Genomic DNA, 20368 nt, shown 5'->3' with positions numbered 1-20368 from the left:
TATTGAATTTAAATTACTAATAAGTTAAATAGATTACTAGTCGTAATTCATAAAAGGAAAACAACATTAATTCAAAAATAGATTACTAGTCGTAAATAGATTACTAATACTTTAATATGGAATTTAATATTTAATTTCAAATAAGTTTCTAAATTAATTCCTACATCCATTATAACTATTTGGAGATCTTTCCAAATTCAACGTGTGTCATTAGTTACACCCCCTCATAACACAATAACTTATAAATAGGGGTAGGTTTGGAATCCAAAAAATACAATAAATCAGATTTTAAGTTATATTAGGTAACTTGCTTAGTTGGATCCTAGTCATTGGGTATTATTTGAAAAAATTGGGTATTTTAAATAGAAAACTAAAGGAAATGGTTGTAGGTGATTTAAAATGAATTTTATGGGTCTAAGCTCAATTTACTATTTTTATAACCATTCATGTTAAGTACTCAAACAATAAATTATTTTACGTTTGAAGATTCGTGAGTTAAAAAAAAAAAAAGATTAAAGCATATAAGTAACTGACATGTAATATTTTATATTAAATATTTTAAAATGAATGGTTCTATTAAAGAAATTAACTTTAATAAATAAATAAAAATTAAAGAAATTAACATTAAAATATGATGAATAGTTTTTTTTATCCATTGGATATATAAAATCATATTAATTTGTCCCTAACCTTATAATACTAATTTTCTCTTGATAAAATCGAACCCACGAAATGAAAATATTGCTGCCTAATTTGCTTTTGCCGACGACATTAACAAGGTTTCGAAGGCATCCTTTGTTCGGATTTGGAACAACCCTAGCCCTTGTCAAACACACTTGCCTTGGTACCACTGGATTATTCATCTCAATCATCATCTCGCGAATATGATCATTCTATTTTCAAATTGGGCAGTGGTTTTGGTTGGTTGTTGCTCTCTCTCCCTGCTATAGCCTTGAGCCTTGACTGTTTGATGTTTAGGGTTTGCCCTTTGACAAAATTCTACCATGGACGTGGTGTATCAGTGCGCCCATTTTTTCACCATTGGATCAATTGTAATCAATGGCTATTGACAAATGTAGAAAAAGCTATAATTGGAACTTGCACAACCGGTAAAGAGAACAAAAGTATGAAAGAGAAAAGCAAAACAAAAAAAAGGCTTTTTAAAAGAGCCTAGTAAAGGGAAATTGGCGGCTATACCCCTGGCTCACCTAATTTATTCACTAATATCCTTATTTTGAAACCCAATCACAAATGCCCCTTATAAAAACTCCCTATTAACAGCCTATTGCCCATCCTTCACTTAGTTTTTTTTTTCCTCAGTCGTTGCTCTTCCTCTTCCTCTTCTTTTTTTTCTCAATCGTTGCTCTTCCTCTTCCTCTTCTTCCTTCTCCCAAACCTCACAAAACCCACATCCTACATGGAATCTCACTAACTCTATCTCCTCTTAGTTATATCTTAGTTATATCCACCTCCACCATAGGATCTCCCCTCCCCTCCTCTCTTCTCTCTCTCTCTCTCTCTCTCGTTCGCACCCACATCGGCGACAGTCACTGTCACCTCCTCAGAAACCCTAACCCACTTCGGCAACGACCACCTTTCCACCTTCATCTCTCACTCTCTGTCAGCTCTCTCAACCTCCATGCCTAGAGATGGGGTCTCAAGTAACCAGCTTGGCTTTTCTCCTGCACATTTGGGTTTTCTTCTCCTTGTTTCAATTTCATATATGAGTTTGGGTTTTTGGTGCTTGATGTGAGTACAAGTCCCTCCAAGGCAAATTTGGGTGAGATTGTACAAAATTTGGACAAGGTTGTACCAACTCCCACGGCCAGGATAGGGGACAAAAGGCAAGTCGGCAATGGAGTGGAGGTTGCGTAACAGAGTCTTGGGGTGGTTGTGGTGGAGCCAAAGCACAGCCGTGTCAAACTTTCTGTTATAAAAAAGGATTGAATCGAAGGTGAAGATGAGTTTGAGGGTGGTAAGGGGATCGTGGGACCAGGCAAAGGGAAGCAGTCGCTCAAGATATTTAAAGCAGGGGTTAGCATCTCTATATTCTGGTTTGAGGGCGTCGAAAAAGAGATCAAGGCAAGGGTCACCGTAGGAGGAGGAGGAGGAGGGAATACAAGGCCAGATGTTGTTGTTGTTGGCCATGTCAGAGTTCGCATTGGAAGTAGCCATTAATCTCCTTCTTCATTGGATTGGGATTGGAATTGAAATTAGTGAGGTGGTTGCAGCTTCTACTAGTTGTGGAGGCGACGAAATGAAAATATTGCCACCTAATTTGCCTTTGCCGACGACATTAGCAAGGTTTCGGAGGCATCCTTTGTTCGGATTCGGAACAACTTGCCCCCGATACCACTAGATTATTCATCTCAATCATCATCTCGCGAATATGAATTCTATTTTCAAATTGGGCAGTGGTTCTGGTTGGTTGCTGCTCTCTCTCCCTGCTATAGCCTTGAGCCTTGACTGTTTGATGTTTAGGGTTTGCCCTTTGGCAAAATTCTACCATTGACGTGCTGTATCAGTGCGCCCATTTTCTCACCATTGGATCAATTGTAATCAATGGCTATTGACAAATGTAGAAAAAGCTATAATTTGAACTTGCACAACCGGTAAAGAGAACAAAAGTATGAAAGAGAAAAGCAAAACAAAAAAAGGTTTTTTAAAAGAGCCTAATAAAGGGAAATTGGCGGCTTTACCCTTGGCTCACCAATTTATTCACTAATATCCTTATTTTGAAACCCAATCACAAATGCCCCGTATAAAAACTCCCTATTGACAGCCTATTGCCCATCCTTCACTTAGTTTTGTTTTTCTCAGTCGTTGCTCTTCCTCTTCCTCTTCTTCCTTCTACCAAACCTCACAAAATCCACATCCTCCATAGAATCTCCCTAACTCTATCTCCTCTTAGTTATATCCACCTCCACCATAGAATCTCCCCTCCCCTCCTCTCTTCTGTCTATCTCTCATTCGCACCCACATTGGCGACAGTCACTGTCACCTCCTCAGAAACCCTAACCCACTTCGGCAACGACCACCTTTCCACCTTCATCTCTCACTCTCTGTCACCTCTCTCAACCTCCATGCCTAGAGATGGCGTCTCAGGTAACCAGCGTGGCTTTTCTCCTACACATTTGGGTTTTCTTCTCCTTGTTTCAATTTCATATATGAGTTTGGGTTTTTCGTGCTTGATGTGTGTACAAGTCCCTCCAAGGAAAATTTGGGTGAGATTGTACATAATTTGGACAAGGTTGTACCAACTCCCACGGCCAGGATAGGGGACAAAAGGCAAGTCGGCAATGGAGTGGAGGTTGCGTAACAGAGTCTTGGGGTGGTTGTGGTGGAGCCAAAGCATAGCCGTGTCGAACTTTCTGTCAGAAAAAAGGATTGAATCGAAGGTGAAGATGAGCTTGATGGTGGTAAGGGGATCATGGGACCAGGCCAAGGGAAGCAGTCGCTCAAGATATTTAAGGCAGGGGTTAGCATCTCTATATTTTGGTCTGAGGGCGTCGAAAAAGAGATCAAGGCAGGGGTCACAGTAGGAGGAGGAGGAGGAGGAGGGAATACAAGGCCAGATGTTGTTGTTGTTGGCCATGTCAGAGTTCGCGTTGGAAGTAGCCATTAATCTCCTTCTTCTTTGGATTTGGATTGGGATTGGAATTGAAATTGGTGAGGTGGTTGCAGCTTCTACTAGTTGTGTAGGCGACGAAATGAAAATATTGCCGCCTAATTTGCCTTTGCCGACGACATTAACAAGGTTTCGGAGGCATCCTTTGTTCGGATTCAGAACAACCCTAGCCCTTGTCAAACACACTTGCCCCAGTAGCACTGGATTATTCATCTCAATCATCATCTCGCGAATATGAATTCTATTTTCAAATTGGGCAGTGGTTGTGGTTGGTTGCTGCTCTCTCTCCCTGCTATAGCCTTGAGCCTTGACTGTCTGATATTTAGGGTTTGCCCTTTGGCAAAATTCTACCATGGACGTTGTGTATCAGTGAGCCCATTTTTTCATCATTGGATCAATTGTAATCAATGGCTATTGACAAGTGATTTTGATATGGTCCCTCTTCCTAGCTAAGGGAACATAGAATTTAATGCCCCATTCAGTTTATGGAAAATTGGCAATCTTTGAGCTGGAGATTTGCTGAATTTAGCATGACTTTATTCATGAAACAGATACGAGACATGACATCAACCCAACAATATTTCAGTTAAAGCACATAGCATAATTAATTTCACTTGCAAATGTGATACACGTGAAAGACATGGCATAATCCCAATCTAATAGCAAGAGAATAAAAAAATAAAATCTCTTCTAGTCTAGTGATACGTCTCTTCTTAATGTTGGAAGAGATCCAAAATTCGAATATCCTCTTCACCATGAATCAAAATAACAAGACAATGAAAGAAAAATGTGGCCGGTAGATTGTTGCTTACCCTAAGGCCATTTCTAGCAGCCCCTAGGGCTCAGGCTGGGGGGGGGGGGGGGGGGGTGTGTAAAAGGCCAAAACCCATTTCCAGCAACAAAAGCTAGCCCGAGCAAGAGGTGGGGTCCACCAGCCTGGGCTGGCCCGAAGGCAGAAGTAGCCCGAGTGCTGGCCCGAAGGCGCTGCTGACGCTAGCGTGATGTCAGCAAGCATTCAAATTTTTTTAAAGTTGGCGCGTGTGTTGCACGCGCCAACATTAAAAAAAATTTGCTGCACGCGCATCAGCTTTTCCCCAACGGTCATACGCCACGTGGCAGCTTCTGGTCCTTCCGATTGCTTTTGTCATCCAATCCAACGCCCAGGAATTTTTCAAGGCCAACAATTATGAAAAAAATTCTGAAATTTTTTTTTAAAATTCCCAAAAATTACTGAATTTTTTTTTCTATAAATACCAATCAATCTTCTTCATTTTTAACAACAAATCCTCATACATTTTCTCCTCCTCCAACTATTATTTACTTTCTACTCCATATTTTTTTCACTTTCAAGTTTAATTTTTCTCTATCATATTATGGCTTTTTCTCAAGAAACTGGAGGGGCATGGAGCATCATGGAAGATGTCTTGTTGTGTGAGTGTTGGATCCAAATTAGTCATGATCCCATATCGGGTAATGAGATGAAAATCAGTCAAATGTGGAAAAAAATTCATTGCGAATTTGTTGAAAGATTGGGTTCCACCCGTACAGAAATGACATTGTCTAGTCAGTGGAAAATTCTCAACAAAGAGTTGAGGAAATGGAGAGATGCCCTCACTAAAGCGATGGATAACCAAAGAAGCGGGGAAAATCTAAGCGATGAGGTAAATTATTTGTAATTTTCATTATATTAATTTTAATGTCCTATTAATTTTAATTTAAATGTTTCATGCAATTTGTATATTTTGTTAATATTTCTTGTATTTCCATATTTATTTAAATATTTCTTGCGATTTTTTTATTTTGTTGATATTTCTTGTATTTCCATATTTATTTAAATGTTTCTTGCAATTTTTATATTTTGTTAATATTTCTTGTATTTCTAATATTTATTTAAATGGTTGTTGCATTCTCTATATTTTGTTAATATTTCTTGGATTTTCATTCATATGTTTATCTTTTTTTGCATTACCAATATTTTGTTTAAGTTCTTTGCATATTCAATTTTTTTTTATATAGATTGTGCAAGCTCAAATGTGGTTTTGTGCTACTGGACAAGGGAAAAAAACTTTCAACCATACCCAATGTTGGGAGGTGGTGAAGCATTGTAAGAGATTTATCATTATTTCAACAGCTCGAACGGTGGTGTTAAATGAGACGTCACTCCATGATTCACAAGCTTCAGATTTGCCTATGGAATCCCCTGTGAGTGAAGACTCACCCATTGAAAAGGCGCCAAGACCTATTGGGAGGAAGGCGGCGAAGGCAAAGAGAGGAAATAATTCTACTAGTAATGCCTCTAAAATTTTGGAGGAAATTGCAAGGCAAAACGCCATGAGACTTGAATTAGACAGGAAAGCCCAAGAAGATGAAAGGGCAATCCGAATAGAATATGCTAAAGAAAGGGAGTATGTACGCAAAGAAAGGGAGTATCAACGCAAAGAAAACGAAGACAAGAAGGATCGGGAAACCATGGCCATGGATACAAGCCATATGTCTCCTGAAACAAAACAATTTTGGAAGCTTGAACGAAAGGCTATTATGAGACGAAGACTTTTTCATGATGATGGACCTAGCAATACGGATTGGTTAAATGATGAAAACCCTTAAGTTAGTCTGCTTGCCTTTTCATTTCATTGTATTTTAATGTTTTTGTTTTAATTTTTGCTTGTAATTCATGTATTTTATTTTATTAGTAGTATTGGTTTTCTTTGAGTTACCAAAGAAACTATTAAATAAAATTACTTTTTATTCAAAACATTCCATACTTAAAAAACTAACCACAACCAAAGCATTAAAAATATAAAAACAAACGAACCACAACCAAAGCATAAAAAAACCAAACATAACTAAATATAAAACATAAACATTAAAATCTTAAAAAACATCTTCACTTCACTTCAGATGAAATTTATCTGAAATTTGAAATTGAAATGAAAAGTTGAAATTCAAATGAAATTTATCTGAAATTTGAAATTTAGATGAAATTTATATGAAATTTATCCGAAATTTGAAACAAAAATTTATTTGAAATTTGAAACTAAAAATCTTATCTGAAAATCTTCTCCGAATATTTTATCCGAAAATATTGTCAAAATTAATTGTTTAGGTAAACAAATTTGTGAAAAAAAATAAAAAATTGAATAGTACTTGCCATTTGCCCGGGCAACTGCTGGAAGTGCAACTTACTATTTGCAAGGGCAGACACTATTGAAGTGAATAGCGACAGCCCTAGCCCCCCCTTGCCATGGCAAGAGTTTGACTGCTGAAAATGCCCTAAAGAGAACCTCATTCCCCCATTGCTCTATATAAATTAAGCTAGTTAATTAAAGTAGTGTGGTGCTTGTCTTTTGCGCCCGAATTCAATTTACTTTCCTGTATGATACATTAATTTAAATTATCTCTTGTATAAAAAATTAACAATAATCACTGTCAAGTTTCAACACCAAACTCAACACAACCCCTTGTCAAAAAGCTCTAAGCCTTGAGCTTCTTGCCTCGGTCCATTTTAGTGTATTTGGGCATTTTTCTTTTAAATTTCCACTTGGGTTTGCAATTGAATTTACATTTAAAATTGGGGTTCTAAAGCTAAACAAAGATTGGTCTGAATGAGTTGATTGTATGTCAGATGGACCCATTAGCTTACAATCATTTGGGTCCACGTTTATACATAAAAAAAGAAAACCCTTTCATTTGAGGCCCTTCAGTTTGGTGGGCTCTGATTATCCATTTTCAATTTTTTTTTGGGAGTTTCACTAAAACACCCAAAATGAGGGTTGAAATTATAAAAAAACCCAACACCCAAAACACTTTATAAACACACCCAAAATCCATCATTACACACACTCAAAATCCATTTATAAACACACCCAAAAAATATAAAACTGTTGATTTTGAGTGTATTTCTATGTTTAAATAGTACGTGGATTTTTTTATAAATACATATTTAGGATTGGATTTATTTATAATAATATTTTTTTTTTGGGGTAATAAAAAATGAAGGAAATGCTCCAAAATCCAAGAAGGGTTTTGATAGCCTGTACCACTCTGTGCTTTGGGACCATCTGTGACAAAACAGCTGTTGTCTGCAGAACCGTACAGGTCTTAAAACTCACGTGCCGCAAATGGATCCAGTTACACTGTCGGCCCTACCCTACCGGCAAAGGGTAGTTGACCGTTAAATTTGGACACCTACTACCGCCCCTTTTCGAATGCACCAGTGTTCAAAATATTTAATGCCGAAAAATCTAAAGCCTGCTCTCCTTTTTCTTTTGTAAATTTATTTCCTTTTGGCCCCTATTCTCTTCTTTTTTGACGAATATTCTTTCACTCTGTCACTCAACCCCTCCCTGCCTCCTCTTCTTCTTGTAAACTCCGAACAAAGTCCAAATCTTGACGGAGGTTTCGATCCAAGAAGCCTCAGAATTCATCGAAGAAATCGGTTTGTTTGTAACCCTGTATTCTATTAGTGAGAAAGATTAGCCTTTTTTTTTTTTTTTTCATCTTGGTCTTTCTGATATTGATTAAAAAGTTCAAGTTCAATATTTTTATGGAATCCATGGCGGTGATTGGCCATTCGATTCATACATGTTTTCATATCAAAGCTAAGAACCCAAGAGTTAATTTAGAAAAAAAAGTTTTTGGGGTACCAGTTTTGCATCATGGGGTGTCTTGTATTGGAAAGAAACTCAAGGGTAAGGTTGGGGCTGGAGTGCAGGCAGTGCAAGTGGGTTTGGAGGAATCAGAGAGAGTGAGAAATCTGAAAAGTTTGGAGAGGACTTTGGAGCTCGATGCGGTGTCAGAGAGGGAGTTGAGGGAGAAGGGGTTTTTGGGGTTGAGGAAGACCAAGCTTGTGTGCACAATTGGGCCAGCTTGTTCTTCTTTGGAGGATTTGGAGGAACTGATTTTGGGAGGGATGAATGTGGCTAGGCTCAATATGTGCCATAACACCCGGGAGTGGCACCGCGATGTGATTAGGAAGATCAAGAAGTTGAATGAGGAAAAGGGGTTTTCTGTCTCGGTCATGATTGATACTGAAGGCAGTCAGATTCATGTTGTTGATCATGGAGCTCCATCTTCTCTTAAAGTTCAGGTAAAAATTAACAAAACCCAACTGGCTAATTGGTTTTTCTTCCTAGGTAGGAGAGTTAGACCTTGTATTTTTGCTCAGAATGATGCATGATCTGTCATCAGAAGGAAATGCAGAATAAAAAAAGTCAATTTGATGGACTTGTTTTTCTTTTTCTTGCAATATCAGGAGGATTCAATCTGGCTATTCACCACAGAAAAATTTGATGGTTATGTTCCATTCACAGTTCAAGCCAACTATGAAAGTTTTTCTGAAGGTAGTGACTTTATTGCAAATTGTATAACCGGCAGGTTTTATTGTAGTAGTGGATGAATTTTTCATTGAGGCTTCCAAGTGAATTGTTTGCAGGTATCAAAGTGGGTGATGAACTTGTTATTGATGGTGGAATGGCACTATTTGAAGTCATTGAAAAATTAGGAAGTGACCTGCGTTGTAAGTGCACAGACCCCGGTTTATTCCTGCCTCGAGCAAAATTCAGCTTTTGGAGAGATGGGAAGCTTGTGGAGAGGAACTATGAGCTCCCTACTCTGTCAACCAAGGTCAGTATCCATAAAATATTCTTGCATTTTGTTTTTCAAACTCTTTGGCCTATTAATGAATGTAAATCCTTAAACTTCACACGTTAGCACTATTGCAGAACCTACTAACTTGGGGAGGGGAAGACTTCTTAAGTTTGTTTATTTATGTACTTATACTGACATACATTCTTATAATACCTTTCCATGCTCATGTTTATTTCTGTCTGTTCTACAGGATTGGTCTGACATTGAATTTGGAATTTCTGAAGGCATCGATTTTATTGCCATGTCCTTCGTAAATGATGCTGAATCTGTCAGGCATTTGAAGAATTACCTCTCTACCAAATCAGCCACGTAAGGAAGTAGACAGTTATAGTTCAATATTTCATGGAAACTTTCTTCCTTGCATGATATGATGGATTCTTTGCAATTTCCGGATTAAATTATCTGTTTAAGTTGTTTTTTTGCATAATGTGGTTGAAGGCACTTTCGTACTTGCTTAAGTTTACACTCTAAATTCAGCACCTTTATTTGGGCTCTAAGTGCATGTGAGGGTAGGGCTGAGCTCAACTGTATCAATATCTCTGGTTAGCTTTTTCGTTTTCCAATTTTGTTATAAAACTTCCACATGCTTCAGCAATATCATCATTCAACAATGAAATGCCTGTAACTTTACTTTTCCATTTTACCACAGTCATCTGGCATGCCAAAATGAGTTCTGTGGTTTTTCAACCAGATATAAATCCTTACCATTCTTTTTAGGAGCCACATAGTTGTATCAACCTCTCTAGCTACCAAGCCTATAATCATTTGGAATTCAAAATATGAAAACTGAGGTTTCCCCTTTGCAGATCCATAAGAGTTTTGGCTAAGATTGAGAGCTTGGAATCCCTTCAGAAGTTGGAAGAAATCATAGAGGCTTCTGATGGAATCATGGTTGCTCGGGTTGACCTTGGAGTTGAAATCCCACTTGAACAGATTCCAACAGTCCAAGAAGAAATCACCAAAGTTTGCAGGCAGCTAAACAAGCCAGTTATTGTAGCTTCTCAATTTCTTGAGTCAATGATTGAGTATCCAACTCCAACACGTGCTGAGGTACTAATATCATATTCCTAGAACTACTCTAATTATAATGATTATTTTTGTAGCATGTGGAGCAGTAAGAGAGAAAAACCAATCAAAGAAAAAGATTTCCTGTTTTCTCGGGTTATTTGCTGTGAGAAAGTCTCTTTATAATGACTACTTTCTCAAAAGGTGGCAGATATTTCTGAAGCTGTTCGACAGTATGCAGACGCCTTGATGTTGGCTGGGGAATCAGCAATTGGATTATTTGGACAAAAGGCTCTTTCTGTTCTTCAAATGACCAGCAGTAGAATGGAAACATGGAGTCGTGAGGAAAACCGACAAGGGTCTCTCCTTCCACGTCAACTAGGAGTCTCATTGCCTGATCGCATTGCTGAGCAGATATGCAATTCTGCTGTTGAACTGGGTACTTCTACTTTTCTTCCACAGCCTCTCTTTTCCTCAATTAGTCTCGTGTGAAAATCAGCTAACATTTAATCAACCTGTACGCTCTCTGTGCAGCTAACAACCTTGCTGTGGATGCAATCTTTGTGTACACCAAGCATGGACACATGGCATCGCTCTTGTCACGCAACAGACCAAATCCTCCCATATTCGCTTTCACAAATGATGAAAGCACCCGTATGGCTCTGAATTTGCAGTGGGGAGTTATTCCACTTCTTGTTGATCTATCAGATGATATGGAGTCTAACATCTCAAGCACCATCCATCTCATAAAATCAAAGGGGTTGGTGAAAGAAGGAGATTCAGTCTTGGTAGTCTCAGATGTCACTACTTCTCGTGCTACTCCAATGGCGTTCCAATCAATCCAGCTTAAGACCATTGCTTAGGAGGAAGTGTTTTTTTGTTCAAGGTAATATATTAAAAAAGACAAAGTAATAATAGAATCTTTGAGTCCATGGAAGTACTATAGTAGATGTATCTGCAATTTACTTACACCCTAGGTTGTGTTTTCAAGCTTTGGATTATGTATTTAGTAAAAGAAAATCCTAACTTTTGTTTAGACACTCTCCAGTTCTTGACTGCCACATCTCTCACCGTGCTGTTAAGTGTGGTGAGGTCTTTACAAAGGTTATTGATAGGCTGTCTGTGTCTGGTAAGAAGCTTGAGGAGGAGCCTAAGCCCTTGAAGAATGATGGGGTTGACGAAACTTTATTAATTTTCTGTTTCGAAGTTTTCTGGACGGTACTTTTGACTATTATTGGAGCCAGCAACTAGCCTTTGCTTAAAGGATAGTGGAGGAGCAGTTGAGCAGACAAAGAAGCTGTGTTTTGTTGTGGAATCGTTTACTTTATCTTTTGTTGCTACAAAGTCTTAAGTCTAAAGAAACCTAATCACTTTGCAGATAAGCATGAAATCAAAACTCAATTAATTTCTCTAAAATAATCTATTACGTATTTCATTTTCCTTTTATTACATCGATCTCAGGTCATCAACATGAGCCAGTTTCGTCAGATTAGAAATAGAAAAGCTCCATTTCTTGACTGCCAGACCTCCCACCTTGCTGTTAAGTGTGGTGATTTCTTCACAAAGATTACTGATAGGCTGTCTGGTAAGAAGAAGCTTGAGAAGGAACTCAAGTCCTCAGAGAATGGTGCCGGCCAATTCTTAATTTGGGTTCTAGGGGTCTTGACTGGTTTCACACCCTGAGCCTAGGCTTTGCTTCCAAGGATAGTGGAGGAGTTGAGCAGACAAGCCTGTGTTGGGTTGTTTTGTTGTAGCTCTGAGAGGTTAAAAGCATTTAGTTTTTTGCCCGAAGTTCTATAAAAATAAAAGTAAAAAGTTTATATAGAAATGCTAACATCTCATCTGCTATACCTATGACCATGACCCCACATGAAATCAAAACTCAGTTCCTCTAAAACAATCTGTTATGCATTTCCATTTTCCATTTTCCTCGATCTCAGGTTATCAACATGATCAGCTACCTTGACCAGATTAGAAATAGACAATCTCCATTTCTTGACTGCCACTCCTCCCACATTGCTGTTAAGTCTGGTGAGCCCTGTGGCAAAGATTGATGAGCAGTCTAGCAAGGAGCTTGAGAAGAAGCCCAAGTTCTTGAAGAATGTTAGCTTCCAAAATTTACTTTGGTTTTATATGGAGATGCTTTGGATAGTTTTGACTGTAATCTCAGCCCGCGGCTAGCCTTTGCTTCCAAGTATTGAAGTCTAAAGAAACCTAATCATTTTGCAAATTTCACATGCTTCAACGTCATCTTACGAGACTGTTTGGGAATATAAGATGATTATAACGTATCGTAATACTTGCTTTTGCAGCAATTAAGAATCTCAAATTTCTTGCTTACATCCAACTCCAACCCATTTTGCAAAACCTAACAAAAACTTGAGTCATTGTGAGAGGCTCTTAGGCCATCTCCAACCCAAATTTCTCCCTTTCAAAATACAACTATTCATATATTGCCCAGATTCAAACAGTTTTTTCCTCCAACCATGTTGACTCATAATTTGAGTCCAGTTTTAAATACAACCATTGGATGCAAATGGTCAACGCTCCATCGCATGCCATGTGTCCAGTTTTAATAAGTAAAAGTGGATGACTTTTTGCCTTGATGCGCCTGCTCCTTCAAGTAGGTTCAGTTTGAGTCCCACAAAAATTATTGCCTGGACGGCTAAATGGTCCCAAATTCCGGCTGAAAAACCAGTTGGGTAATAATTTAGCCTATTCATGTAGGTGTGTTGGGGAGAGTTTTGGGGCTAAAATCCCGAACTTTAGGTTTAGCCCCCTTGCATTGGAGAAGGCCTTAGATTTAGACCCATTTTTGTCATTTTCATGAAAAATCAAGGAATTGTTGGACCGCATATGTTGCCACTTTCCTGGAATAACAGGAAAGAAATCCATGGCGTGTAAGATGATATCATGTGACTAGAAAAGGCCAAAAGGAATGCTATTATTTCCCACCTGTGTTGGCTTCTAGTCTACAATATCTTTCTTTTTTAGATGCATTTTCTTTCGGAGAATATCTAATTTAACAACCATCTTAGCCCATTCACAATGGGCTCCTTAAACCACTCCTAACTCTAGCTAAAAACACAAACCTAGATTTGATTCCTTTGTATTTGTGAGGCGAATACATTATCCTATTACAACACAATGTACTTTTCACATTAGAATTGTCTTCCTTATTTAATCATTAATAACAATCAACAATGCTAGTACTGACCATATTATAGATTGCCTCTCAACTCATATACGTAGCAATTCACCAATGTTAGGGAGATAATAAACAATATAATTAGTAAATATGATATAAATAACGACACTCTCGTCCATTATTCACTTTACACATGAGTATTATTACATATTTGTCCTTATTTGATATAACTCATGTTTCACATGATGATGATGTATGCGTCTCCCACATACAGTATTATTGTTCTTATATAACATTCTTTTTTTCCACATCTTAGTTATTATATTTTAAATTTATTCACGATATTCTCTAAAAATCATCAAATGATGGCTTGGAATTGTCTCAAGCGTGTGAATATAAATAGCTTGAGGGAAAAAAAAATAGTGAATAATGTCAGTCTCTCTCTCTGACCTCAAGTTTCAGCCACAAGAAGCAGCCCACGCAATCTCCCGCGCAAGTTAGCCACCACCAACTCTCGGCCACTAAAATACACCCGCACCCCTTGTCACCACTTGCTTCTTCTTCACCTCTACTCTAGAACAAAGCTTTCGCTCTCAAAAAAATCAGTTCTTTATTTTTTTGGTTTAGCTATCGGCAACGAAATGAAATTACTTTCTCATTGAGATGGCTTCTCTTCAAATGTTGAAGTCCTCTCTCTCTCCTATGCCCGTTTCCCAGTCAAATTTTCCGGGAAAATCCAGCTGGGTTTTCTCGGGAATCCAGTCCAGGAAAAGTTTTATCAGGTTGTCAAGTTATAGGGGGTCTGGATATTACTTGAGAAGGAGATTAAGGGTCTGCTGCAAAGCTCAAGAAGGCGACAACAAAAGCAATGGCAAGCTCTTCAAATTCTCTTTTTTTTTCTTTCAATTTTGTTTTGTGGTTCTTATTTAGGATGTTTATGAACCAAAGATTTGTGCTTTATGAGTTTAATTCCGACTTGTTTATGAGTGTTTTCTGTAGCGACCAATTCTAAACCACTAGAAAGAAAAATTGGAAATTGGAAGTAATCCGCTGTTTGGTTTGGTTGAGTAGCATGCATGGATAGATTGGGGGAGTGGCTTTGAATATGGATTTTGTTATTGTGTATGAAAAGTGAAGGAGCCAATTTTGATTTTCTTTCTTATAGTAATAAGAAGTTTATGTTGCCTTAATGTTTATAATGAAAAATCAGTGGTCAGTTTAACATTTACTAGGAAAACTTGGTTAATGGCTAGGTAGTTAAAATTGAAAAACTAATTTTTATGAATTAAGAACAAATGGGAAATTTTTGTGGTATTTCTTAGCAAAAAAACAACCCCAATTGGGAGTAATTTAGTGGGTCAGTTGCTTTTCTTAAATGATGTGAAGGGAATGATTGCATTCATATGTTCCTCAGTTTAAACGTATGTATCAAACTTTCAGGTGAAGAACCTCCGGAGTCACTGTTTATGAAGGAATTAAGGAGGAGGGGTATGACTCCCACTTCTTTGCTTGAGGAAAAAGAGAGGATTGAGTATGGAGCCAATGATGAGATGGGAAAAGAAGATAGAGGTTTTTCAACTAGAAATGCGGTCTCAACCGAAATTGAGAAAAGCCTAGCTAATCAAAGGGAGCGCTCCATGCAGTTGAACAGTGAAGGCCTTGAGGTTGAATCACTTATATTTCATTATTGGTTTATAAAATGATTTGCTCGTAGTTTTCCTTGGAAGTGTCTGTGTTAGATTAGTTGATCCTAAAATGAATTCAATAGTTTTAATGAAATGGAATTTTTATGTGTTCATGAGATGAGTAGCACCAAGTGTTGTTCAGTTTTTACTCTTTCAAAAATTCATACTTAGCTTCAGCATAATTCACTGCCCTTATTTGTTCAAGTGGTCCTAAATTGCATTGTGCATGTGACCATACACTCACAAGAATTCCAGGAATTGAGCATTAACTTCTTCATCTGTTTTTAGGGGCTAATCCCTCGGGCCAGACTCTTGCTGACAATTGGAGGGACATTCTTCTTGGGGTTTTGGCCATTAATACTTATAACTGTAGCACTCTTCTCTGCTCTCTACTTGGTAAGCTTTCTTCCTTGACCTTCAGATGGTTAATAATTTTATGCATGTTTGCACCATCCAGACACATCTCACTGTGTATTGTTGGCATCCAATCACTTCAGAATTGTTATTTTTTTTCTTAGTTTACCATTATTCCCTAAAACTTAAGTTGTTAGGATGAGAGGGGGCCTTTCCCTACGACTGAAGAGCTCAGCATGTAGAATTCAATATAAATTGAGAGGTTGACAAGTGTAAGGATTCGAACTTAGAATCTCCATTTGATACTAATGTTAAATCTTTTCTAGTTTACTGCTATTCTCAAAAGTTTAAGCTGTTAAGATGTAAGACAGAAGTTATTGTCTGACATGTTATGCACCTGTTTGATACATGAAACATGGTTGGTATGTAGTCAAGAACTGCTGCTTATATGATATTGAGGTTTCTTCAAGCTAGATGCATATTAGGTGAAACCATTACTTATTGTAAATAGGAAGGCATATTTCAACTGTGTATACTTCAGAGGAGTAGGAAAGTTATTAAGAGAATAGTTTGCAAGGAACATATTGTATAATGATAATGACTAAAAAAACTTGCGTATGGAAGTGATTCCCGAACATCTTGTGACCTCTTGACCTTAAGAGTTCAGTTCTTTCTTTGTTATTGTTCCGTGAAGCATATTTTTTCAAGTTTCTTGACACTTGTTTGGGGAAGTGTTGGCTTGTGTGTGTGTGGTTGTGTTTGGGGATGTTAATCTTTACATTGTATCAACTGTAAGATATTGATCCTCCAATGTTGTTGGGCAGTACTTTGGATCAACTTTTATCCACGACGGAAGCAGTTCGCCAATATCATCACCCCAATACATTGATCCATATGAACTTCTGGAAGACGAAAGGATTTCTCAAATAGCACCTCGTGTAAATTGAAGCACAAAGTCTTTCACATAACTTAGAATCCAAATACAGGTTTCTGTCAACTATTATATTGGCTCTTGTTTATTCTTTCTCTGTATAAATCTCAAACTTATCAATAACTTTCTCTTCTGTTTATTGCGATGTTGTTCTGGGGCTAATGGGCCTCGAACATTAATATGTACTGAATCAAGTTTCTTTTTGCACATTTTATGTACAATTAATTACCTGAAGTAATTAAATGTTAAAATTGAAAACTCTGCGCCCAGCATGTCTTGTGGCTGAAAAGTCGATGCTGTTGTTGTTGGGCTCCCATTATTTAAGACTAATAAACGATTTGAAAAAATGATTTAAAGATGAGTAAATAGTGAGTATTTAAACTTAAATGGGTGCTTGTAAAAAGCTCCCTTCAAATTTATTAAAGAAAAGACTCAATGTTGAATATTGCTAGTCCAACGAGAACCATTTTTGGTATACTAAATAGTCAGGAGGAGTATGGACTTAGCCAAGTTGGTTAGAACGGATGTGCTCTTCACTTTGCACCGGAGTTCAAATTCCCCTCGCCTCGCCTCGTAGTGTTTAAAGTATAATATCATTTGTATAAAAATATAAAAGTGTGGAGTAGTGAGTATCTAGTCTCACACGTGAGACCAGAGTTCAAATGGCATTCTCTCTCCCGTACGTCTCCCGTACGTCTCCCGCTGCTGCTGGTCCGGGTTGTTATATCATGTGTGCACTTTTATAAAAAATAATCCATTTCATTTGTCATTTTTCATTCGATAACATTCTCATTCGCATTTCTTTCTTGGTTTTTTGTTTTTGTTTTTTTTAGCATTTCAATTCTTTATACCAATAATTTTAATTTAATTTTATCTAGCTTTGACATGTGCTTGCTTGATCACACCTGTTGGGCATTGGGAGTTGCTAGGCCAACAATTGGCCTTAACAAGTGGACCAATCACGGGTGAGTGGGGGTTGGTTTCAGAGAAAAAGATAATAAACAAGAACTGGGAATAGCAAAACATCACACGAGTCTAACCATATATCATCACATTGCATATAGAATGAAAACCATTAGCACACAAGTCTTATAGGCATCACCACATGACAGAAAAAGACATACAAAGCATTACAACAAAGGATAAGTTCAAACTTCAATCTGACTTCTTAGTAATCCTCCCCTTCATCATCCTCACCCTCGGCAGACTCGGCACCGACTTCTTCATAATCCTTCTCAAGGGCAGCGAGATCCTCACGGGCTTCAGAGAACTCTCCTTCCTCCATACCCTCGCCCACATACCAGTGAACAAAGGCACGCTTGGCATACATCAGATCAAACTTGTGGTCAATTCTGGAGAACACCTCAGCAACGCTGGTAGAGTTGGAGATCATGCACACAGCCCTCTGAACCTTGGCAAGGTCACCTCCTGGGACAACAGTGGGTGGCTGGTAGTTGATACCGCACTTGAATCCAGTAGGGCACCAGTCCACAAACTGAATGGTGCGCTTGGTCTTGATGGTGGCAACAGCAGCATTAACATCCTTGGGCACAACATCACCACGGTACATAAGGCAGCAAGCCATGTATTTGCCGTGGCGAGGGTCACACTTGGCCATCATGGACGAGGGCTCAAATGCACTGTTGGTGATTTCAGCCACTGAGAGCTGTTCATGGTAAGCCTTCTCAGCAGAGATGACTGGTGCATAAGAGGATAGCATAAAGTGGATTCTGGGGTATGGCACCAAGTTGGTCTGGAATTCAGTCACATCCACATTCAGAGCACCATCAAACCTCAGAGAGGCAGTCAAAGAGGAAATGACCTGAAAAACAAAAGAGAACCCATTTAATAACAAGTAATTTCACATACATCCATAAGATCTAAATTCATTCTCTTCAAACTTACGCATCAGATAGTCATCCGTACCTGAGACACAAGACGGTTGAGGTTGGTATAGGTGGGTCGCTCAATGTCAAGAGAACGCCTGCAGATATCATAGATGGCCTCATTGTCGAGTAGCACAGCAACATCTGTGTGCTCCAGGAGAGAGTGGGTGGAGAGGACACTGTTGTAGGGCTCAACCACAGATGTAGAGACCTGTGGAGATGGATACACAGTGAACCCAAGCTTTGACTTCTTTCCATAGTCAACAGACAAACGCTCCAAAAGAAGAGACCCAAGGCCAGAGCCAGTGCCTCCACCGACAGCGTTGAACACAAGGAAACCTTGAAGCCCAGTGCAGTTGTCAGCAAGCTTACGGATGCGGTCCAAGCAGAGATCAACAATCTCTTTGCCAATGGTGTAGTGGCCACGGGCAAAGTTGTTGGCAGCATCTTCCTTGCCACTGATGAGCTGCTCAGGGTGGAAGAGCTGGCGGTAAGTTCCAGTCCTCACTTCATCGATGACAGTGGGCTCAAGATCAACAAAGACTGCACGAGGCACATGCTTGCCAGCTCCGGTTTCGCTGAAGAAGGTGTTGAAGGCATCATCTCCTCCACCAACGGTCTTGTCACTAGGCATTTGGCCATCAGGCTATAAATGAAAGCAAAGAATTAGAAACTAAAAAACATATCCAATCAAAACTACGATGAAAAACACTAATAAATAACAATTGATTATATAATTCTAAGATTGGCTGTTAACTATCTTAACAATAAAAGCTGAGCACAAAACAAATTTTAGCTAATTGAGCAGAGAGTTATAATCTACACTTGTCTATTAAATGTTAAAACACACAACCTTTAGAAATAAAAAACACTGCAAAATTTGTGCGAGTGAGGAACAAATTGGTCCAGTTAACAAATAATTCAAAACCAGTTTGAGAAATTATGCAGATCTGATCCGTCTGGCAACAGATCCGAGCGAAACAAGGTTTCTTACAACACTACTAATGTTTATTTTTTATGCAAATCAAAACTGACATCTCTAGGCTCAATCGATTGATGAAAAACACGGATCTAACTGAATTTTTGAATGAAATGTAGATAAAATCGCAGATCTGATCAACACGAAGAATCACAGCACAAAAGCTACAGATCTAATAGAAACATAATAAAACTAGAACAAATCACAGATCAAAAATCTAAGTAAATATACGAACAGCATCGATAGAGAAATGGAGAGAGAGTTTACCTGGATGCCATGCTCAAGGCAGTAAAGCTCCCAGCAGGCATTGCCGACCTGGATACCAGCCTGACCGATGTGGATCGAAATGCACTCTCTCATTTTGATCGATTAAACGCGACGAAAAAACCAAAGAAATTTGAGAATAAGAAAAACAAGAAGAAGAAGAGGCTCTCACGAAGAAGAAAAGTCGAAGGCGTTTATTAAGACGCCCTCTTTTTCAGATTGAGATGAGATCTGAGGGGGAGCTCTGGGCGAGGTATTTATAACTGGAAATGGGAAGTGGCAGATGCAAAACTTAACCTGAGGTCTAGGGTTTGGTTAAGATTGGGAGGGAACGGACGGCCCAGAATTGACCGTTGGCTGTCTCTGATGTGATGCTGGCCTGGCTTAACCACCTCTTTTAACCACAGTTGTCTTTCTCAGTTTTTTTGGTTTTTCAAATTAAATTTTGCCGCCGAAGGACCGTATTAGTAAAGGTTATTTACGTAATACTGGTATAATCTATGTAAAGCAAAATGCAGAAAATGGTAAAACATTTAAAATACTATAAAATGACTTTGGTTAATTTAAAATACCAGAAAATACAGTTTTTTTTAAACAAAAAAATTGAGCGGAAATGAAAATCTCAAATGCAAATTTTTTTTGTTGGACAAAAACTTATAACAAAAGGTGCAACATTATGAAAATATCGCTAAATTAATACGTAGTTGGTACTATTAGTACAAATTATATGACTTCCAATTCAAATCCAGTTGAATTGAACTCGAATTTTGAATTGATTAGGAGTTTTGCATATGTAATCTCTCATAATTTTTTTTTTTTCTGGTAATACAAGTAAAAAG

The 20368-nt window shown here is 38.2% G+C and overlaps 3 protein-coding genes across 7 annotated transcripts; 2 read left to right on the top strand and 1 right to left on the bottom strand.

Moving 5' to 3' along the window:
• Positions 1-7881: 7881 nt before the first annotated feature.
• Positions 7882-12118, top strand: LOC110764600 (pyruvate kinase isozyme A, chloroplastic). 4 transcript variants are annotated; one of them, XM_088246042.1, is made up of 8 exons: positions 7882-8717; positions 8883-8970; positions 9063-9253; positions 9468-9586; positions 10084-10327; positions 10487-10721; positions 10817-11168; positions 11744-12118. In XM_088246042.1, the coding sequence occupies exons 1-7, from the start codon at positions 8175-8177 to the stop codon at positions 11143-11145; spliced, it is 1749 nt and encodes a 582-aa protein (XP_088102168.1). In that variant the 5' UTR covers positions 7882-8174; the 3' UTR covers positions 11146-11168; positions 11744-12118. The 4 variants fall into 4 exon arrangements, with proteins under 4 accessions (XP_088102168.1, XP_021823294.1, XP_021823293.1 ...); XM_021967602.2 differs by lacking the exon at positions 11744-12118 and adding an exon at positions 11331-11498; XM_021967601.2 differs by lacking the exon at positions 11744-12118 and adding an exon at positions 11320-11498.
• A 1746-nt stretch (positions 12119-13864) lies between these two features.
• Positions 13865-16607, top strand: LOC110764601 (tubulin alpha-6 chain). 2 transcript variants are annotated; one of them, XM_021967604.2, is made up of 5 exons: positions 13865-14301; positions 14871-15094; positions 15404-15511; positions 15667-15741; positions 16294-16607. In XM_021967604.2, exons 1-4 carry the CDS (start codon positions 14094-14096, stop codon positions 15709-15711), a joined length of 585 nt encoding a protein of 194 aa, XP_021823296.1. In that variant the 5' UTR covers positions 13865-14093; the 3' UTR covers positions 15712-15741; positions 16294-16607. The 2 variants fall into 2 exon arrangements, with proteins under 2 accessions (XP_021823296.1, XP_021823295.1); XM_021967603.2 differs by lacking the exon at positions 15667-15741 and having other exon boundaries at positions 13868-14301.
• Positions 16608-17432: 825 nt separating this feature from the next.
• LOC110764603 (tubulin alpha chain) lies at positions 17433-19772 on the bottom strand. The gene is made up of 3 exons (XM_021967611.2): positions 19533-19772; positions 18327-18932; positions 17433-18222 (listed from the first exon to the last, which is right to left on the bottom strand). Exons 1-3 carry the CDS (start codon positions 19623-19625, stop codon positions 17569-17571), a joined length of 1353 nt encoding a protein of 450 aa, XP_021823303.1. The 5' UTR covers positions 19626-19772; the 3' UTR covers positions 17433-17568.
• Positions 19773-20368: the final 596 nt, after the last annotated feature.

This window comes from Prunus avium, chromosome 8, assembly GCF_965620075.1.
Source record: "Prunus avium chromosome 8, drPruAviu1.hap1.1, whole genome shotgun sequence".
NCBI classification, from domain to species: Eukaryota; Viridiplantae; Streptophyta; class Magnoliopsida; order Rosales; family Rosaceae; genus Prunus; species Prunus avium.
This window is presented reverse-complemented; position numbering and strand designations above follow the sequence as displayed.

Coding starts and splice junctions, on each gene's coding strand:
- LOC110764600 (XM_088246042.1), top strand. CDS start 8,175: ATGGAATCCATGGCGGTGATTGGCCATTCGATTCATACATGTTTTCAT. Junction 9,587..10,083: donor CTCTCTACCAAATCAGCCAC/GTAAGGAAGTAG, acceptor TCCCCTTTGCAG/ATCCATAAGAGTTTTGGCTA. Junction 10,328..10,486: donor CAACTCCAACACGTGCTGAG/GTACTAATATCA, acceptor CTTTCTCAAAAG/GTGGCAGATATTTCTGAAGC.
- LOC110764601 (XM_021967603.2), top strand. CDS start 14,094: ATGGCTTCTCTTCAAATGTTGAAGTCCTCTCTCTCTCCTATGCCCGTT. Junction 15,095..15,403: donor TGAACAGTGAAGGCCTTGAG/GTTGAATCACTT, acceptor ATCTGTTTTTAG/GGGCTAATCCCTCGGGCCAG. Junction 15,512..16,293: donor TCTTCTCTGCTCTCTACTTG/GTAAGCTTTCTT, acceptor GTTGTTGGGCAG/TACTTTGGATCAACTTTTAT.
- LOC110764603 (XM_021967611.2), bottom strand. CDS start 19,625: ATGAGAGAGTGCATTTCGATCCACATCGGTCAGGCTGGTATCCAGGTC. Junction 18,933..19,532: donor GCCTTGAGCATGGCATCCAG/GTAAACTCTCTC, acceptor TTTCATTTATAG/CCTGATGGCCAAATGCCTAG. Junction 18,223..18,326: donor TCAACCGTCTTGTGTCTCAG/GTACGGATGACT, acceptor TTTGTTTTTCAG/GTCATTTCCTCTTTGACTGC.